The sequence below is a fragment of the Lissotriton vulgaris genome, chromosome 10 (genome assembly GCF_964263255.1).
Source record: "Lissotriton vulgaris chromosome 10, aLisVul1.2, whole genome shotgun sequence".
In the NCBI taxonomy this organism is placed as follows: Eukaryota; Metazoa; Chordata; class Amphibia; order Caudata; family Salamandridae; genus Lissotriton; species Lissotriton vulgaris.
In genome coordinates, this window is record NC_141698.1 from 889,519,612 (window position 1) to 889,541,993 (window position 22,382).

General features: G+C 47.7%; 1 protein-coding gene across 1 annotated transcript in view; it reads right to left on the minus strand.

The window, feature by feature from the left end:
* The window catches only part of LRRD1 (leucine rich repeats and death domain containing 1), a 337,071-nt gene that overhangs the window by 199,124 nt on the left and 115,565 nt on the right, over positions 1-22,382 (minus strand). Inside the window, exon 2 of the mRNA XM_086941848.1 lies at positions 7,238-8,813. Within this exon, the coding sequence (XP_086797974.1) occupies positions 7,238-8,740 (1,503 nt within the window). The 5' untranslated portion in view covers positions 8,741-8,813. The remainder of the gene's footprint in view (positions 1-7,237; positions 8,814-22,382) is intronic.

Below are 22,382 nucleotides of genomic sequence, written 5' to 3' on the forward strand. Positions count from 1 at the left end.
CCCTTTCTGCACTACACCTCGGGCAAGTATGGGGCCTATCCGAGGAGATACGGTGGAGGGAGGCAGGCGTCATATATGTGCGATGGACAAAGTTAAAGTGGATCAATTTGAAACGCGCATTACAAGACACTTTGCGAGTCAAAAGTCCAATTCGCTTCCTCTGAGCCGGATCCAATTCAATCCCCAGGTCCGCTTCCCAAGCCACCCAAGCTGGCGCCAACGGGGGAGTCGAGTCTTTGCGCATGGCTGAGTAAAGGAGGGAAATCAGTCGTCTACCTCTGCCACAGGACAAAATGATGTCCAGGGTATTAGTGAGCTGGGGCGCCTCTGGGAATTGGGGCCACGTCGTCCTGGCCACATCCCGGAGACATCCGTAGTGGAGGTACTGGCCCTCCTGGAGTCCAAAGGAGTCCGCCGCCCTCTCAAAGGACACAAAAGAGTCGTCCGGATAAAGATCCGCGAGGGTCTCGCAACCGCCAAGGCGCCACTCCCGGAAAGACATATTTGCTTCCATTGTGAGTATTGGGGCCAGGATCCAAAGGGAGAGCTCCCTGTGAAACGGCGCACGACGCAGAACCCGCTCAACGAACTGTTGCCAAATATTAGCCGTATGCCTGACGACATAGGGCAGAGTGTCATCAACGCCCCGACCCCGCATGAGAGCCTCCTGTAAGTCCCTGTCCGAAGCCGCACCCGCCAACAATGCCAATTCCCAGTTCTCGTCGTCAGCGAACCACCTGGCCGCTGGGAGAAGCTGCGCAGCATAATAGTATAGATCAAACCTCGGGGCCTCTAGGCCGCCTTCATCCCAACACTGCGTCACTGTGCGCAACGCGACCCTGCTACGTCCACCCGCCCAGAGCAGGGACGTGAGGAGTGAATTCAGCATACGAAACACCCGGGGGGGCAATGGGCATAGGGTATTTTGCAGCACATATAGGACTCTAGGAAGCATCACCATCTTGGCAACTGCCAGTCGTCCCATAAGGGAGAGAGGGAGCGTGTTCCAGAAGGCAATAGATTTACGGAGGGCCACAAGAATTTTGTCTACGTTATGAGTCAAGAGAGCCTCGTCGGAGGCGGCCACCTGAATACCCAGGTATCGGAACGCCAGGCGTTCGCACCGGAGGCCCAGATAATAAGAATCCGCAGCCGGGTCGAGGACACTAGGAGTTAGTGGGAACACCAGGGACTTATTGACGTTCATGCGCAGTCCAGAGGCCGCACCAAAACGGTCCAAAAGTCGCAACAAAGCGGGGAGGGCCTCCACCGGAGAAGTCAGGTAGAAGAGCGCATCATCGGCGTACAGGGAGACGACATTGGTGGTGTCTCCCACCACGATACCCCAGTCATGCAATTCCTTGCGGGCAGATACGGCCAGGGGCTCAATCGCAAGGGCAAACAGGAGGGGGGACAGCGGGCAGCCCTGCCGGGTACCCCTCCCCAACGGCCATTCATCGGAGCGGGCCGAGCCCAGACGCACCCTGGCCCGGGGCGCTCCATAGAGAACCCGGATCCAGTCTCGAAATCCGGGACCAAATCCCATCTTTAAGAGTACATGCATCAGGTAACCCCAATGCACCGTATCAAAGGCTTTAGCCAGGTCAACAGAGACCAGCACATGGGGAGCCTCTCGCCCCCGGACCTCATGCAATACATGATTCAGGCGGCGCAAGTTCATCGCCGTATTACGACCAGGGACAAAGCCACACTGGTCCGGATGAACGAGCTGGGCCACGTGCGGGGCAAGGCGATTGGCCAGTAGCTTAGTCAGGATTTTTGCGTCCGAGTTTATCAAAGTGATAGGACGGTACGAAGCGGGGTCCGCGTTATCACCCCCTGGTTTCAAAATCATACAAACCTCACCCTGATTCAAGGTGGGTGGGAGGGTACCTGTACTCAAAGCCTCATTGTAGACCTGTAGAAGGAGGGGGGCCAGGGTATGCCCGAACTCATGGTAAAACTCCGCAGGGAATCCATCCCCGCCAGGGGTCTTGGCCCGGGGGAGGGCGGCTATCGCCGCAGTAATCTCACCCAACGTCAGCTTGACATCAAGGTCTTTCGCCGCCGCCTCTGGCAGGCTCTGCAGGCCGAGGTCTTCAAGGTATAAATGATAGACCTCCTCAGATATGGACAGGTCAGCCTCATACACAACCCGCAGATGGTCTCGCAGAACTGCGAGCACCTCGGCCTCCGAATGGACCATATCGCCGCTGGGCGTCCGTAGGGCCACTATACGTTCGGTCGTGAGCTCCCGACGAAGTATCCAGGCCAACAATCGTCCAGACTTATCCCCCTCACGGTGTAGTCTCTGTCTATATTGGCCGAGCGTGAATTTATCGAGCCTCGTGAGAATGTCGTGGACCGACCCCAGGGCAAGGCTCTCCACCCGTCGATCCGAGGCGTCCGGATCAGGCCGGGTTTGAACGCGTAAAAGCTCAGCCTCCGCAGTCTGCAAGTCAGATAGCAGCTGTTTCCTGACCCCGTACGACAGTCCCATGCATGCTCCGCGGACGACCGCTTTCAGCGCCTCTCATTTAGTGGAGTAGGACAGATCTCTCCCCGCCCAGTTGAGTTCCAGATAATCGGAGAGTGTCGATGCCACGTGGTCCCGGGCCACCTGGTCTTGGAGTAGGTCAGTCGGCAGTCTCCACGTGCGTGGGCGCTCCGTCCGATCAGGCCATCGTGCCACGCACGTGACCGGAGCATGATCCGATAGGTATCTGGCCTGGTGTGTAACCGTCAGTGTGAGAGAGGAGGGGAGGTTGGCTGCCAGCACTCTATCCAGTCTACTATGAGTACCATGTGTCGGGGTATAACATGTGTAAAGCTTCTGCGCGGGGTGACAGGCACGCCAGACATCAATTGCCCCTATGTTATGCATCACTTCCTGTAAGCACGCCGTCATACGAGGCTTAGTGCCCGCCCTAGGTGGATGACGGTCCAGTTCATGATGTAGCACGCAATTGAAATCCCCGAACCAGAGGAGGGGTGCGTCCAGGCTCGGAGCCACAAGATCTTGCATCTGGGAAAAAAATGTCGGGTCATCAACATTCGGCGCATACGTATTAAGGATCAGAAGGACTTTATCGTCCAATCTGAGCTTCGCCAATATGTACCTGCCATCCACATCCGCATCAATATATTGGACAGCGCAGGGAACCCCAGGGGCCACCCAAATCAGAACCCCCCTAGCATACGTAGAATAGGAAGAATGGAAAATCTGGCCTCTCCATTTCTTGGCCAGCCGCTGTGCACCATCATCATCTAAGTGGGTCTCCTGTAAGCAAGCAACTGAAACCCCATGGCGTTTGAGGAAGGTAAGGACCCTGTGTCTCTTAGTGCACGTACCCAGGCCACGCACATTCCACGTCAAGAATTTAAATCCCATGACCACAAATCACGCCCTGCCGGGCAACAATGTAAGCACAGCCTATGCCGACGCCAGGAGGCCCTCGCCACACAGTATTCTAGGGATGCATCGCATAGAATAAGCACCCCGCAGAACGGAATCAACATGCGCCAAATGCCAGTGTCATCATTATCACAACCCCAGTCCCACCCCCCAACAACCCCAACATTCGAAACTTTGACTTGAACCCCCTCAACCCCACCACCCACGAGCAATAGGATAGCAACAACCAAAACCGCCACCCCGCCCTCCCCCTGCCAGTGCCAGGACGTGCACAGCCACCCCATACAACACACTCCACACACACTCACACAGAACAAACCAACCCCACCCACCCACCCTCCCAGCTCCCCGAAAGACCCAGTGGATCTGAGATAAGAACCCGGGCACAACTCCCAGCCGTGTCAGCAATGCGGGAAGGACCTCTGCCCACCCCGCCCCCTTCCCCCCTGCAGCACATGATCCAAATGCCAGTCCCAGGGTACCAACCAGTGTTCAAGAAAACCCCGCCCCCTTCCCCCCTGCAGCACATGATCCAAATGCCAGTCCCAGGGTACCAACCAGTGTTCAAGAAGGCCCCAACAACAATGGTGTAGTGCGTCAGATCAAAGAAGTGCAGGACCAAGGAGGGTCACACAAGTAAGGACGGAGTCACAGAGTGGCCATTGAAATTAGAGCAATGTTCATTCCAACCCTGGTGCCGGTAGGGCAGTCTCCGGGACCACCGGGGCCGTAGAATCTGTGTTTAGCGGGGTTTCCTGCAAAGTATCCGGCACCAATACGTCATTAGGAGCAGGCGCCCCAGTCGAGCTCGAGCCAGGTCTCGACGGCGAGTCGTCCATAAGGATAGCCCCATCCGGTCCCACCACGGGTCGGGCCTCAGGAGAACCACGGGACCCAGAACGGCGTTTCTTCCTGCCACGCCGCCTCCTCTGTGGCCTGGTCCCCCAAGTGTCACGCGTGCCACCTCGCTCACCCGGGGGCAAGTCATCCCCCCTGATCTCAAGCCACTCCCACACCTCCGCTGGTGTCTCAAAGAAATGTGCCCGGCCTTGGGAGAGTACCTTGAGCTTGGCAGGATAAAGAAGCATGTACTGAAGCTGCATGTCCCGGAGTTTTTGCTTGACTCCCAAGTAGGACTTCCTTTGTTCCTGGACATGCTGGGTATAGTCAGGGTAGATCGATACGCGACTGTTCTCAATCATATGGGGCCCCGACTCCCTCGCCGCCCTGAGAATACAGTCACGGTCTTTATAGTTTAGGATTTTCGCAATGAGAGCCCTAGGAGCCTCCCCTGGTCGCGGCGGGGGCACCAGAGCCCTGTGTGCCCGTTCCACCACAAAGACGCCGGACAATCCATCTGGACACAGATGTTCTCGGATCCAAGTCTCTAGGAAGCGCTCAGGGTTCCCCGCCTCCAGTCGTTCCGGTACTCCCAGCACTCGTATGTTGCTCCGACGCGCCCTCCCTTCTGCGTCCTCGGCGCGCCTCTCCAATGCACGGGTAGTAGAGGTAAGTTGGGCAAGAGACTTTTGCAGGGTAGCGACCTCCCCCTGAAGTTGGGTGATATTGCCCTCCGCATCTGAAACTTTGTCTGACACTTTGCGAAGGTCCGTCCTCAAAAGGTTGACATCAATAGAGACCGTCTCTATCTGGCGTTCCAGGGCAGTGTGTGAACCCTGAATAGCCTTGAGGAGTTCCGCTCTGGACGGCTCCGATGGGCCCGGACTTCTAGCGTCAGGCTCCGTCTGCCGCGTGATCCTTTGTGACGGCAGGCGAGGAGTAGTGTACTGCTCGATTGTGTTGGACTGGGAGGCCTTCAACCCACGGCCCGTGCGGGCCGTCATAGCACCAAGCTTGCGTCCGTGCGTCCCAAGACGCGCACCTCAAGGGCAACCGGCCAGGGAGGGCCCCCCCAACCAATCCAGATCAGGTCACGGAGGCGCAGACCGTGGCGCTCAGATGATGCTATATCATAGTATGCAGCGAAGGTAGCACCCAAGGCCGTCCAGTCAGGCTGAGAGGTAAGGCAGCACAGGAGCAACAGGTATCCACTACCCACCGGTGGGGGTCTAGAATTCGGGACCCCAGCAAAAGCAGGAGCGCGGGCACCACCACCTCCTCAGTTCCTCACCTCGTGGTTCCCACAGCGTGTGAAACAGCAGCACAGGATCTCCCAGGCCCCGCAGTTCCAGGCAGGGAGGGACACAGGTTGACTTCGCCCCCAGCAGCCCTGGACGCCCTGGAGGCCGCCCGGTACAGTCCTCAAGATGGCGGGCACGTGGGGGGAGGGGCACAGGTCGGTTTCAGCCCCAGCAGCGCTGCCCTTCAATCTCCCTCGGTGCTGCAAGGCAGCGACGGGCAAAACCAGTGTCCAAGCCGGAAGGTGGTGGGAGGAAGGAGCAAGTGAAAGATCTCCGCAGGTTGCAGCGAAGGGGCCGGGTCCAACCAGGCACGCAGCAGTCCGGGACCCCCGCAGTCACCCCGCGCTAAAATAGAGAGCCAAGGCAGGCAGTACTCACAGCACTCCCTGCGAGGTGTAGTCGCTCCGATGTCCGGGCCCGCAGTCCCCAGTAGCCCCTCCGAGCTCCGTCAGAGGATCGGGTCACAAAATGGACGGCGCCTCCGTCCCGTCACCCTCGCCGCCTCTCAGCAGTAGGATCTCTGCGCCGCCGTCACCCGATCCACCGCCTACATTCAGGGAGGCCCGGTCAGGCCACAGGTGCTCATCAGGTAGCCCGCTCAGATCGGGAAGCCCTGGGTGGTATGCCCGCAGTCCGGCCCCACCGTGCAGGCCCAGTCCGCGGTGTCGCGTGATTCAACGCGACAGCGCCGCCCCCAGGAGCATTAGCTTTGCTGCCTACAGAGGAGCGCAGGTCGCGGGTCTCTTCATTCGGGCTCAGGGGTACCGGCGGGGTTACCGCTTCCCTCGGCACGCTTTCCGGCTATCGGGAGAGCCCGGGCAGGAGAAAGTACAGGATTTTGCTGGTCTTCGGGACGGAGCTGGTGGAGCTCACGTCCTGTCGGCCATGCTGCTTGGCCACGCCCCTTTTTTTTATTTGTTTATTTAATGCGATTTTATATAGCGCGAACATTATCCGAAGGTGCCAGAGTGCTTTACATAAGAACCAATTGCGATACATAAGGACTTAGGATTACATGAGTCACATATATGATACAAACAGAAAAAAATTGCAAATGTACAAGTTGTAAAGTCACACAAGGAAGAGATACAAACGGAAAAAATTGCAAATGTACAAGATGTAAGGTCACTCATGGAAGAGATACAAATGGATAAACTCTAAGAGTCACATAGGAATGGTAGAGAGTCTAAAGGTCTACTACATATACTAGTGGTTAGAGTTATATCTATATACATATATATATATATATATATACAAAGGACATGTCCAAAGGGGTATGTTATTTAGAGGGGAAGAAAGAGGGGAGGAAAAGAATCGGACCAGGTGGCAGCGGCAAGGCTGGAGTTGCTCCAAGGAACACAAAAGGAAAAATCCAAAAGGGGGATAGAAAGAAATAACGTCCGGAGGAGAGGGGAATGAAAAGGAAGCAGGGAAGAGGGAGACCGCAAAAAAGGCGGGGGGGAGGGGGTTGTCACAGGGAAAGAAATTGTCGGGCAACAAAGGGAATAGTTTAACAGCAAATGAGGCGGACGGGTCCTCCAAGATGGATGACCCGGGAAACAAGCAACGCATGCAAAGTCACAAAATGGCAGGGCAACTCAAGAGAACCAATTTGCAAAACAACACGGGCGCTGGAATAAAGGAGCAGAGCAGACAAAAAGTGATCCTTGATAGATCCTACCTTCAATCCATTTACTTGAGAGATCTCCAATCTTTTCAGCGACGCAAGGTGGCAGATTTCAACTGGAAAAGATGTGAATGCATTGTTACTCAGGTTTAACTCTTCGATCACTTGAAGTTTGGCCATCTCTGCAGGAGTGCCAATTATCTGATTCTCTGAGAGGTCAAGTTTGTGAAGTTTTTCTAAGCTGCACACTTCAACAGGAAAAGATTCAAACTTGTTGCAGCGCAACAAAAGCACGGACAGATTTTTTAGTTTGGAAACATCCTGGTGAATAGCACTCAGTTCATTTTTGCTCAGATCAAGATGCTGGAGATTCAAGAGGCTGCACAGGTATACAGGAAATACTGAAAGCTTGTTTTCGCTTAAGTCTAAAAAGGTAAGGGCCACAATGTATGTTAAATCAGCAGGTAACTCTACAATGGAATTTCCTCTGAGATTCAGGTACTTCAGTCTAGGTAAGGAACACAATGCAGGAGGAAAATCTGATAGCTTGTTAAAACTTAGATTCATTTTATTGAGATTTTTACAATTTTTTATTTCTATTGGAATGCATGTTAGGGTGTTCTCAGAACATCCAAGTTTTAAGAGGACTGGGAGTTGGGAAATTTGTTCCGGTAGGTTCTCTAGGGCATTTCTGTGTAATGAAAGTTTTTGCAGTTTTTTGAGTTTGTTGATCTGCTGGGGAAGCTGTGTGATCTGATTGCCTGAGAGGAATAAACATTCTAGCCTAATGCAAAAGCAAACCTTCTCTGTGAGGCCCTTCAGTAAATTATTGGCAAGGCTCAGAATCTTAAGTTCTTGAAGGTTCACCACTTTGTCTGAAATGGACTCCAACTTGTTGCCATCTACCCTGAGCTCCTCCAAGTTAAACAAATCGTACAACTGCACAGGTAAAAAAGTGAGCTTGTTGTTATTCAGTGAGAGTTCTCTTACACTTTGCAGTTCCTTAATTTCCTTGGGTAGACTCAAAATCAGGTTGTCAGACACGCTAAGTTTCACTAGATTCGGGAGGGAGCAGATGGCCTTTGGCAGCCGTGGCAATTGATTGTTATCGAGGTTGAGGACGCGCAAGTTTGTCAGGTTGGCCATTGATGCCGGCAGAACTTTTAACTTGTTCTCGCTTAGCCCTAAAATCTCAAGTGTTATTAGATCCCCCAGATTAGCAGGTAATTCCTCCAATGCATTGTGACTGATAAAAAGCTGCCTAATGTTTTCAAGCTTTGATACTTCAACTGGAAGGACTGATATTTGGTTATGACTGATATTTAAAGCGGTTAACCAAGAAAGACGGTGTATTTCCGGTGGTAATGCAGTCAGTTTATTATCGTCCATTGATAATATTTGCAGCCCCACCAGGTTGCCCACATCATTTGGCAAGGTTCTGATTTCATTGTGGTTCAGATATAATTGTCTTAAGTTTTGAAACTGGAAAACATTTTGAGGTATTTCCTTCAATCCTTTAGCATTCATTTCCACCATGAAGGGGTTGCTAAACGGCATCCTCACTGATTCAGTCTCTGGAGGGTGCACTGTGACTTCTGAGGTGTTATTTGTGTTCAAATAGTTTCATAATCTGAAAAGACACATACAAACATCACAGTGAGTAATTTTCGTAAATATAACATTTTACAAAAACAACAAGGGGGATGGAAGACTTGCAAATACTTTCTTAAGGGTGGTGCAATTAATGCAAAACAATCAAAGGCTTTGTAAAAGCAAGTAACCGAGTGATTAAATATGGACACAAAATCAGTGAAGGAAATGGAGGAAATGTTTTTAAGGGCCCACCGAAGATTCTGTTTTATTAACAAATTTATAAAGCGCGAATTTTCATTTTGCCCCCCTCTATTGCATCTGTCCCTCTTCCCTCCATGGGCCCCAGTGGATGTGGCCTGGTTACTCTGGTGTGCACCGGGTATCACTGACACCGGCCAGTTATACCTCACCATTAATATGCTAGACTGAGTAAAGCAGAGGAAACACAGGTGGTGTCACTGCACCCTTTTAAATGTGCTTGTCATGGATTCTGGGTCACTTTCCGGGATGAAATTCCACCTGCTGAACGTAGATGTGAACCTGACAATTGCTGCCACCAGATTCCCATTCTCCCGAGTATGTCCTCTTTGTGTTTCCATATTCCCCGTTTGTTTTCTACAGAAGCACAGACGGAGCTGCGGTCACTGCTTTTGGTTTGGGGTGCTCCTCTATCCTGGATAGTTTATCTGACATGGAAGCACTTGATGCTGATACTTTGGCCTGATGTCCTCTGAAGTCAGGCCAAAAGCGGAATTGGTTATGGAAATCAGTGGGCGCATTGGTGTCAGCTAATCAACACAAAACTTGCTCTGCCTCGAAGGGGAAGGGAGAACATATTCTGGCAACATGCTCAGACTAGCTGGGCCCAAAAGGACCCTCGTGTGTCCACCCCTGGGTTGATCTTGCTACCCCCTGTGGCTCCTGAGGTTTGCAAACCCTAACTGCTGGTCCCTGAACACGGATCTATGACGTTACAACGCAGGCTATTACAACGCCTGCTGTTACAACGCGGTTTTTACATCGCATACCATTACAACGCATAGTGCTTTTAGGCGCTGGATAGTGAATTATTTAATTTACTATTCCAACTCCAGTCCCCGTGGATAGTAGGGAAGGTGTTGGATAGTAAATTAAATATATTCCCTATCCTAGAGCGCCCCCCAGCGCAATGCGTTGTAATGGTTTGCGTTGTAATGGTTGCGATGTAATGGTAGTGCGTTGTAATGCTTGCGTTGTAAGTGATGTTTCCCCTGAACACAGGGTAAGCTTCATCGCTGGGGCTAAGAACCGTGTCAAAGCTTCATTTGCCTGTGCTAAGTTCATGGACTCTGAACTATGTCAGAAGAGCCAAAATTGGCCCAACACTGGCCCATAAAGCTTGCAACCAGTTTGCTGTGTATGGCTAAATCAGGGCACGTACAGGGGTGCATCATTTGGGTGCAGGGCCTGTCCCCTTGACAGATCATGTGGCCACCCAGTGATGTGCACAGTTGAAGGCCTTTGAGCAGCTGGCGCTGGCAGCCCACAGTGATTTGGGAACAGGGCCTGGCCATAGATAAGGCCCTGCAGCAAATTTCCAAAGCACACAGGTGTGCAGCGGAGGCTGGCTGCCTGCAGCAGGTTGGAAAGTAGCCTGCCAGGCTCTGCAAGCAACACCACTGCACATGGTCGAAGGCTGTACCCAACGGGTATTGTCCACCCAAGGTGGCAGGCTCAATGCCTGGCTAAGGCCGACTCTTACTGACCAGAGCCACAGGCTGAACGTAGCAGGTGCTAGTCACCTGCTGCCAGTTGTAACATTTTGGGGTGTGGTATTATGTTTAAAAAAAAAACCACAAAAACAGACAAAGATTAAAATGAAGTTATAGTTGGCTTTGGGTAGAATACCTAAATGTCATTTTTTTAAACTCAGAAATTCACTAAAACAAAAACACAGCAGTAGTGCAGTTATTGTTACAAACAAAACTGAAAAACAGTAAAATGTGCAAGGTATGGTTAGGACCACAATCATAACTCGTAAAATAGCCATGTAAACCATAACTTATTGAGCAAATGCAATGCGTATGACCCTATAATACATATCAATAAATAACAATACCTAAAACACAATGTAATTAAATAACACAGACTCAAAACAATAAATAAGAAGACATACATAGTTGTCTCTTTCATGGTGCTACAGATAATGTGATCTACTATGTCATTTTTAAGATTATGTATGATATTTGTAATTACATCTGTCCCAACAAGCATGAGCTTCTGAGCATTGGATTTATGCAGTCATGAATTGGGAATCTAACCATACCTTGCAAATGTACATTTAGGTATTATGGCCAACGCTAAACCTAACTTCACATAAACCAATGTTTTTTAATATATACAAATATGTATATATGCTCCAAACTCCTCCGTTCCAAACACTCGGTGAAGGATCACAGCACCACACGCAGAGGTTTCAAGTATGTGTTGTTTTATTATTTCAAACCATAGTGCATACCAAAACGGTAGAGGACGGTCTACACTTTTTGGATCCCAGCCTTCTACTGGACCATAGAGTCCGCGTGCCTAGAATGTCTCTTTTAAAGTGCTCATTGTGTGCAATTACATTTCTTTCTATTAGAAGAAAGACTAGACGTAAACAAATCCTGACAAGCAGTGCATGTATTTACAATTAATTCCATTTCAGGCTGAGATAAATACCTAAAGATCAAAATTAATCTGTTGATGTGCAAGTTACGCATGAGTCTGAGAGAAAAGGTACAGGCTTAAAGAAATTTGTAAAACATCACCAGTGATTAATCATTGTTAAAAACACATGTATCTTAAAATGTAAAGTACACTATTTTTCATATGTGTTTAAAACAGAAGCAAAGAGATCCAAACAGTAAAGTAGCTATAGCATATTTTCTGTTTTTGCTTGCAGTGACTTGTAAAGTACATTCTAATCACTGCACCTGCTCACTTTAGATGAATCGTTCTTTATTTCACGAGGTTTAAAGTGCAGAATTGTCATTGTCTAATATTCAAGAGGGTATAAGGGAGAAGAGATGAAGAGCTACAGGGACAAAGTGTGTGTAGACAATTTACTCTGCCCTAGATGTCAGTTGAGCAGCAAGACAGGAGAAACGGGGAGAGAGGTGAGGGAGAGAGAAGTGTAATTTTCAGTCCTCAATTTTAAAGTGACCAGTGCAAATCGAAGAGTGATAATAATTATTAGTAAAAGATTTTTCTTGTAAAGTACATTTTGATTTCATAAACCTCATGCTCTCTTGTTTCTTTCATTCAATTCTTGCCAGATCTTTCATGATTAAAAAAGGCAATACAGTTTCTACACTCAATTTTTACGATTATAGTAATCACACAATGTTCCATTGGGAGATGACAATGTCCCAATTATTCACTTCTTGTCTTTTCTTCACTGCCTTAATGATGTAATGGCCATAGGGTTAGACTAATGTCCTTTTTCTATAACATTTTTAGAGTGTTTTTGGAGTTTTTTCTGAAGAGACCCATAATCCATTTTTGAGAATTCAATTAAGTTAAAAGCAATATGTGGTCAAGTTTGTCAGTTCCTTTCAGTAGATGCTGGTGATTAAAGTGCTTACAGTAGTAACGATTCTGTTGCATCTACATTTTCCTTAATCAATTTGCATGTCTTTATTTATTGTAGGTGGATATGCAATTCTGCATCCAGGTTGTGACCAAAGGTTTTTCCGTGCCAATTGCTAAAATTAATCTGGATTCTGTTTTTCGCAAGTGCAGATTTCTTTCCCCACCTCTTTCTTTGGCTTTCACAACTTTGATACCCTGGTATTTCAAATAATGACAATCACTAGAGTGAAACTCATGAAAGTGTTTGGCCATGGGGCAGGTGAAGTCTTTGTTCATGATGGCACGTAGGTGGTGTAAATTTCTCAGTTTTAACTTATTGATAATGCTCCCTACATATTGCTTTTTGCAGGGGCATTCCAGTAAGTATACTACGAATTTGGATTCACAAGTTATGTTGTCCCATATGTTTTCAATTTGGCCATAACACAGTTGGTATGATACAGTATTCTCACAGTGTTCACACACTTTACATTTAAAGCATTTCCAGAATCCTGGTAAGTTCAGCCATGAAGTTGTTGTTGGTTTTGGAGTCTCACGATGACTTTGTGTGAGAATGTTCCCCAGAGACGCAGTTTTTCTATACGTGATGTTGGGATGTGGGGGCAGTGTCTTTTGTAATGTTTTATCTAACATCAGAATGCTTCAGTTCTTCCAGGCAATTTGCTTTAATTTCCCACTTTGATTATTGAAGTCCATTATAGATCGAATGGTGTAGTAATCGTCTTGATTTCTTTCTGCCATTGCTTGCCTTGACTTAAGCATTTCAGTTCTTGCTTTCAGGGCCACTCTTGCTTTTGCTGTTTCGATTCCATCTGGTGGGTAGCCTTGTTCCGAGAAGCAATTGCTCATTTGGGAGTTGATGTCTGTTACTTCAGAACAGCTCCTTTTAGCCCGCAACATTTCACCATCAGGTATGGACCATTTAAGATTTTGTGGATGTCCATTGTTGGCGTGTAAGATACTATTGCACGAAGTTGGTTTTCTGTGCATTCTGGTGCATATTTTCTGTTTTTCAATGTACACTTCCACATCCAGAAAAATGATGTTTGTGGGGCTGATTGTTGATGTGAAAGATAGATTATACTTGTTTGTATTCAGAGATTCAACAAAATTGTGTAGGTCAGTATGGTCTCCCTCCCAAATTATGAAAAGGTCATCTATAAATCTGGACCAAAATGTTATGTTTTGGGGGTTCCTGGTTCTTCAATACTTCTGTCTCCCAGACTGCCATGAGTAGATTTGCGTATGTTGCTGCGAAAGATGTACCCATGGCAGTCCCTTGTTGTTGTAGGAAGATGTCACCTTGAAACAGAAAGATGTTGCGTGTCAAGCAGTATCTAAGCATTTCAATTAACATTTCTGAATGTTCCAGGTGGCTGATTGATCTGGACTGTAGGAAGTGTTTTACAGCAGCTATACCGTCAGAGTGGAGGACTGATGTGTAAAGCGATGTAACATCAATCGTTGCCATCAAAAAGTTGTCTTCCCATTCAATTGTTTTTATTCTGTTCAAGAAATCCATTCTGTCTCTCAGATAAGACGGAAGTGCAGTGACATAGTTCATTAGGAAGATGTCCAGGGTCCAGGAAGCGTGATGTGGATTCAAGCAGAGAGCAAATGGAGCTGACTATGGGTCTGCCTGGCGGGTTCAGTAGAGATTTATGGACTTTTGTGAGAAAGTAAATTGCGGCCATGACCGGGTGATCAGTTTTAAGATATAGAAATTCTTCTAGATCAATTAGATTTCTTTCTTTCCATGTGTGTAGCATCTGATGGTACTCTTCCGTCCAAGTTTCTATTGGGTTTGATGTTAATTTCTCGTAATGATCTTGGTTATCGAGTTGCCTTGCAGCTTCAGCTATATAATCCTTTCGATTTTTAATCACAATATTTCTGCCCTTATCTGAGGCGTTTATGATTATCGAAGTGTCTTCTCGTAAGTCTTTAAGGGCTTGATGTTCACCGGGTGACAAGTTCCAGGATTTCTTCTAATGTACATATATACACACACATATACACAGTGGAGTGTGGTAGAATGAAGAGGAGTGTCGTAGAGTGTAGTGGTATAGTGTGTTGTAGAGTGGAGTGGCATACAGTGGAGTAGTGTAGCACAGTGGAATGGCATGTAGGGAGCTGCATAGAGTCCCTTAGAATGGAGTAGGGTGTCAGAGTACTTTAAAGTGGAGTAGAGTGTCATGCTGTGGCATAGAAAGGAGTAGAGTGTTGTGGAGTGGCATATAGTGGAGTAAAGTGTCACAGAGTGGAGGGGCATGGGGTGTTGCATAGTAGAGTATAGTACAGTGGATAGAGAGGAGTGGCAGAGGAGTGGCATACAGTGTTGTGTCATTGAGTGTTGTATCATAGAGTGTTGTGGCGTTCATAGCATACAGAGTAGTGCTGAGTGCATTGGCATAGAGTGGAGTGGCGTGTCACAGAGCAGTCTGAAGTGGCAAAGACTGGAGTGGCATATTGCAAAGTGGAGTGGCATATCAGAGTGACATGTCTTAGATCTCTTAGAGTGGACAAGTGTGGAGTGGTGCTTCATACAGTGGAGTGGTGTGTCCTGAAGTGAAGTGGCATGTCATCATGGGAAGTAGAGGGTCAAAAGAGTGGAATGGCTTGTCGTAGAGTGGAGTGTCATAGAATGGAGGGGCATAAAGTGGAGTGGCATGTTGTACAGTAGAGTGGAATGGCATAGAGGGAGTGTAGTGTCGTCGAGCGGCGTGTCATCGAGTAGAGTATCCGCAGAGCGGCTTAGAGTGGGGTACAGTGTTGTTGTGTGAGAGTGGACTATATGGTCGTAGAGTGGAGAGACCCTGAGTGGAGTGTTGCAAAGTAGAATGGAGGAAAATGTTGTAGAGTGCAGTGTCATAGAGTGAAGTGTTAAAGAGAAGAGTGTGGTAGAGTAGAGTATGGTAGAGTGGAGTGGCAGAGAGATAAGTACAGTATTGTAGAGTGGAGTGTCAGAGTGGAGTAGAGTGTGGTAGAGTGGAAAGCCATAGCGTGCAATAGAGTGAAGTGTCACAGAGTGGCATAGAGTGGAGTCGGACTGAATGGAGTAGAGTTGAGTACATTGGAGTACTATGTTATAGAGTACAGTGAAGTAAACTGCATGGAGTGACATAGAGGTAGCTGTGTAGAGTGGAGTACAATGTCGTAGAGTGGCATAGAATGGAGTAGAGCGGCTAAGAGTAGATTGTCATATAGTGGAGGGGTGTAGCGATTCTTTGAGTGTCATAGAGTGGAGTAGAGTGTCGTAGAGCGTTGAGGTGTACAGTGTCATAGAGTGTAGTGGTGTTTCTTAGTGTACCATAGTGTGGCATAGAGTAGAGCAGTGTGTCGTAGAGTGGAGTCAAGTGCTGTAGAGTGGAGTGGCTTGGAGTGTCAGAAAGCAGAGTGGAGTGTCAGAGTGGAGTGGCATGTCATAGAGTGGCGAAGAGTGGAAGGGCACAGAGTGTTGTGGAGTGGAGTGGCATCGTGTACAGTAAAGTGGAGTGGCGTGTCATATGGTGGTTTGTCATAGTGTGTCTTAGAGTGGAGAAGAGTTGAGCAGAGTGGCAGGTCATAGAGTAGAGTGGCATGTTGTACCATTCAGTGACGTATGAGTGGCATGCCATAGAGTAAAGTGGCATGTAATACAGTCGAGTTGTGTGCGGTAGAGTGGAGTAGCGTGTCGCACAGTGGAGGAGAGTTACTTACAGTGCAGGGGCATAGAGTGGAGTAGAGTCTTGTATAGTAGAGTGGTGTAGAGTAGAATGGCATGTCGTAGAGTGGAGAGGAGTGGCATGTCAGAGTTGCATGTCGTGGTGTCTTATAGTGGAAGGACATAGAGCAGTGCAGAGTGGACTCACATGTCCTAGAGTTGAGTGGCATATCGTAGAGGGGAGTTTGATGTCGTACGGTGCAGTGGTGTGAAGCAGAGTGGAGCCGGCGAGTCGTAGAGTTCAGTAAAGTGTCGTAGAGTGGAGTAGCATGTCGTAGAGTGCCTTTTGTCATACATATATTTTTTTATTTCAATAGGTACCGTGGAGTGGAGTGTCACGTCGTGGAGTAGTGTGGAATGGCATATCATAGACTGGAGTTAAAGAGCGTGTTAATGTGGAGGGGCGTAGAGTGTAGGGGCATAGAGTGGAGTGGAGTACAGGGGAGTGGCATTTCCTTAGAGTTAGGGAAAGTATTATTATTATTTTGTACATTTTTTAAAAACTTTACGGCGTACCGCAGTACTTTCTAAAACTATCTAGGGAGCACTTGATACCTATTGAAAGCAAAAAATAATAATTACATATGACAAAAGGCATTCTACGACATGCCACTCCACTCTACGACACACCACTAGACTCTACAATATGCCACTTCACTCTAAAACACATCACTAAACTTTCAAACACCCCATTTACGGCATGACATACCACTCCACTCGAGACATGCCACTGCACTCTATGACACTCCACTCTATGGCACTCTACGACAATCTATGCAACTCCCTCTATGCCACAATGCTCCTCTCTACCCCATGCCACTCCACTCTAATACACGTTACAACATGCTTCTCTGATACGTCACTCTGCTCTACTCCACGACACTCCACACTATGCCACTCCACTCTACACTACTCCATCCTATGCCACTCCATGACACGACATTCAGCTCTACAACACGTCACTCTACTCTTTGACACTCAACAGCCCTTCACAACACTCAACTCCACTCTAATCCCTTACACTTTATGCAACTCTATTCTTCTCTATGACACTGTACGACATGCCACTCCATTCTAAGAATGCTACTCCACTTTACCATACGCCACTCAATAACAAGACACTCCACTGTATGCCACTCCACTCTATGGCCCTCAACTCTAACACAGTCTACAATATGTCACTCTATGAGATGTCACTCCATTCTATGACATGCCACGCCATTCCACTAGACTACACGCCACTCCATGATATGACACGCCACTCTATGGCACACCACTCCACGCTACTCCACTCTACAACACTAGATTCCATTCTATGCTCATCCACTCTACTCCACTCTATGACTCTGTATGACACGCCACTCTACTTCACTCTATGACACACCACTCCAGCGTATTCCTATCCACTTTAAGACAAGGAAAGACATGCCACTCTGACACGCCTCTCCACTCTACAAGATGCCACTCCACTCTATGCCACTCCAATACACTCCCTTCTATGACATGCCAGTCCACTCTACAACAAGCCACTCCATGAGACAGCACTGTACTCTACACCCCTCCACTCTATGCCCCCTCCACTTTAAGCTACTCGATAATGTGCCACTCCACACTTATTTATGACACACCACTTCAGAGAATGCCACTCCACTCTGCAACATTCTACTACATTCTACAACATGCCAATCTATTCTATGACAAGCCACTCAATTTTACAACACCTTGCTACACTCTACGACACTCCACTCTTTGCCGCTCCACTTTATGACATTTACTCTACTCCACTCTATGCCACGGTACAACACCCTTCTCCACTCTACTCGACGTCACTCCATGCTACTTTATTTCACTATATGACATATTTCTGCAGTGTACTCTATGCCACTCTCATCATGCCACTCTATTGCACAACATGGCACTCCACTTTACGCCCCTCTACGCTAAGACACTGCACTACACGCCACTTTACGGCATGGTACACCACTCACACCTTCCCCATGATAATCTTGTACCCTTTACATCACTTATACCACGTTAAATCATAGCATTCATAGCAACACACATGACATCTCAAAGGACATCATTTATGAGAACACTTAGCATGGTAACAAAGTGAGTTAAAGTTCATGTACTCTGTCGAGCGAGTTCACAACACTATGTACAGAGGTGTGCAAGTCATAATAAGTTTAGGGTGGGCCACAAATGATAACTAACCTATAACTATAACTTTAGAATTTCTAATGTTTGCGTAGTACAAGTTGGTTTTATATAGAAATAATAAATTACGTTTTCCTAACTATAAATAAGCTTAAACCTCTGGTTTTTTATTGAAATAAATGAAATAAATTAAAATATATATATCTCGACAATATCTGAATATTAGGAATTTTGATGATGGTCTTTTTAGTCTGTTTTAGTCTATTTTATCATGAACACATGTTTTATATGTATGATGCTTATTATTAAGATGGTATATATATTGATATCTATATCTAAATATATATGCTGTTTCAGAATCATCATATTTTGTTACTCTGAGATTGACCAAAAATTCCTTCCTGGTTGAGACCGCTATGCAATATCAACTATGCTGCTTTACTATTATGTTAACCAACCATGGTAAATGGACACATAACAATAGGATCAACAATAATTTTATGCCATTTTATTCCACAGTGTCCATTGTACATCTGGGAGATAACTACTTGCACAAGAGCAATCTAGAACTGGAAATAACTCCCTTGAATAACAAAACTAATCTAGTGACACCTTATTCGACTAGATGAAATGGAAAATCGTATTACAACAAATACTCATACCGATTAGGAGATTTGAACATAAGAATGTGTTTCTCTACCATTTGCGTACCTTGTATTATTCGGAATAATTTGTATATTTATTTTACTATAATAAAGCTAAACTGATGAACTAACTCCAGAATGCGAGGATAGGGATGCACAATTATATACAACTATTGTATGACCAAGTATATAAACTTGGCATATGTACATAATATTAGGTCATCTATATATCCATATGACTAGAGACACAAGATACATTTCTCCTCTAGCTGTAGTTTAACTGGGCCCAGTTAACTAATTTAACAATACATGTCTGAAGAATCATATGTAGTCACTATGGAAATTTTAATCCCACGATGCATTTTTTTTATCACATATTTGCACTAATAAAATATGTCAAATACATAGTATTCTGACAGCCTGGTGGGATACAGGACACATTTGCACATGGAACTTTATAAGATTAGACCTGGGTAAGCATCTTTACCAATGCATAGGAAAGGTAAACACCTAAGCTCCCAAATTGGGTGAAATGGGAGAACTGTGTAAGAATGGTGTTTAGAGCGCATATCATTTATTGGTATTTTACTTGTAATTTTAATGATTTTATGATACAGTGTTTTCACTATTGTATTTAACTATGTGAGAATCCTTTATGGTACATAAATGTTTCTGAATTTTGCTAAATTTTGCCAAATTTTGCTATGTTTTGCACAAGTATTTAACCGTAATAGATGTTTTAAAATCCGGTCAGCCTAATGAATTAATTTGGTGACCATATTACACTGTGTTGTATTGTACATGGACTGTTCCCTTTACAAGTCCGCTTTCTAGGTCTATGTATTACCACCTAATCATAGCCAAGCACTGTCACTTTAAATAGTTCACCCTCACTTATTGTCGCTGTCATGTGAGCAAGGCACTGGGGTGCCGAAACGTCATGGAACCGACAAGCGAATAAAATTAGTCTTCACCGTGAATCTGGTCCGTTCTTTGTGTTCCTGCGCATGCTGAGGGAAAGTTGCAGCGCGCTGGAAAACTTTGGTTGCTAATATATTTGGTCGCCGGGATCTACGTGACCATACACGAGACCCTCTCCAAGAACAGAAATCGCACAGGTCAACGCCATTACAAGTGGATTCCCACCCGGGTTTTACCTGGGCGTCTATGTCTTCTGGAAAGAAGAAAGCGTTTGACCCCTTCTATCAACACAGCTGAACCGGAAGTATTAGGAGCCCTCGGTAGTACCACGCCTGCAGCAGGACTGAGAGGCGGGAGATCCGAGATGAGCATCACAGCACCGGAAAGAAATACTGTTTCGGGATTGAAGGCGGAGAGCTTTACGGTAAAGTGGCAAGCAGCGTGATTGTTATATATTTCAGACATTCAGCTAATGTAACCACATAAATATTTCGCATTACTGCCATGTCGGCTGACAGCGTGAGTCAATACCATGTTCTCTGAAGAACTCCCTGTTACATCCACGGCTACACGTGACAAATCAGACACACACGGGGATACAAGCACCGACACGCTACATAATAAGATCAAAGCCCTGGAGAAAAAGTCTCGCCAAGAACAAAGTAAATGGTGGGAGGCGAGGTCCCTGCAAAAATACATAGAGGTCAATAGAATACCTTGGGGGCTCAGGATATTATCATCACCCACCTATGAAAACCTGAATCCGGATTTGATGCAGGAGTGGGCGGACAGCAATCTGGAGGCATCCAGACGTTTAGTATTGATCCTTATCAAGTACGCAGAAATCGACCGAGCAAAGCTCCTTGAAGAGATTGCAACAATTTATGAGGAGTTGGACGCATTGGGTGCATCTGAAGAAAAGGCCAAACTGCTAACGGAAATGTCTACCCGATTGAAAAAAGAGGAAGAGAAAATAATTGAACGTAAAACCTACAAATTTGCAAGGGATAGACAAGACTACATATTAGGGAAAACCTTCACTTTCTCACGAAAGTATGACGGAGTGCGGAGGTCAACTGGAAGCGCGCAACAAAACTTACACGGCAAACTGAATTATAAACGGGTACAACTCAATGCCGGTGATTCGACAGCTTTTGATTTCAGCTCGGAACCAGTAAGTGAAAATGAATCCGAGCTCAGGGGACCAATGCAACAAGCAGCGGTAAAAAGCCATCTCCAGGTGAAGAGATTAGTTTTTTATGCGAGGAACGCCTCCGATCCCTAAGACCGAGAACGAGAAAGAATTACAGAGAAAATGGAAAAACTACGCCCGCAGAAGGAGGAAGAGGGCGATGACGAGGGCAAAGTCAAGGGAACACGGGTCAACAGAAGAGAAGAGGCAGGGGTCAGTGGTACAAAAAATAAACAGCTATGGGGGCGTGTCCAAGATGGCGGCGTGATCGGACGCAGGTCTCCGAGGCTCCCTGCCCGATCCCGCCGATCGCCGCATTTAATGCCCGAATCTCCCCCGAAGCGAAGCCAAAGCGCTGGAAAAGGTGCCCAGCGAGAGCGGGGGCCGCGAAGCCGTGCCTCTGGTCTGTACACCCTGAGGAGGCGCGACTCGAAGTGTGACGCTGCACTGCCATCTGCAATGGCGGCCGCACCGGAGAGCTAACGCCCGCTGCCAGTGACGGTAGGAACAAACCCAGCTGGCGAAAACTCAGAGGACAGGGCTGGAGGAGCGGGTCCCCGCGGCGATTCCTGCACCGCAAACCCCTTTGCAGCACTTCGCCGCCTTTGCGATCCGGCCGGAGGTCGAGTGGGACCCGGCCGGAGATCGCGTAAATCGAGGCCCCGGCTTCGGGCCTGCGACCTTGACACTGACCGCGCTCAGTGCGGCCAACCAGCGGGCCTAGGAGAGATTCTGCTCGGGGGCGCGGTGCAGCGCTGCCCCGCCTCCGTGGAGACCCATACCTGGTAGGGCGCGAGGTGCGGCCGTGGCCCCTGAGCAGCCCTGCAGCCACACAACACTGGGCAGCGTCTGGCGGTGAGACGGAGCTGAGCAGAAGACCCGGACCTGCTGCGGGGAATCGCCCTGGGCCGACAAATGCGGAGGTGAGGAGAGTGGAGGTGGGCGCTTTGGGCGGCTCGGGGGGCACGATCGAGCCCCCGTTGTGGGATTGCAGGAAAGACCAGAGAGACACCGCACCTTGGGCCTGGGGTGATACTGGGGACAAGCTCACTTTGGGGAGTTGGAGGCCGAAACCACCAACCCTGCTACACGACACTGGCCATCACCTAGCTGGGAACTGTGGGACTGAAGAGGCGAGGCCGACTTTGCCGCACTTATCGCGGACCTATGGGCAGGTGACGGCGTCTACTGCCTTGGCATCAGAAACACAGAGAGTGAGATGCCCTACACCTGAACGATTAACCCCCCTGAAGACACGCTACAGAACTGCACCACCCCCCGGGGGCCCCAGTAACCCGCCACCTACCTACTACAGAGGCTACCCACAAAATGGCGGCGCAGAGGGGTAAAAGGGGATCCCAAACGCTTCCTGAAATG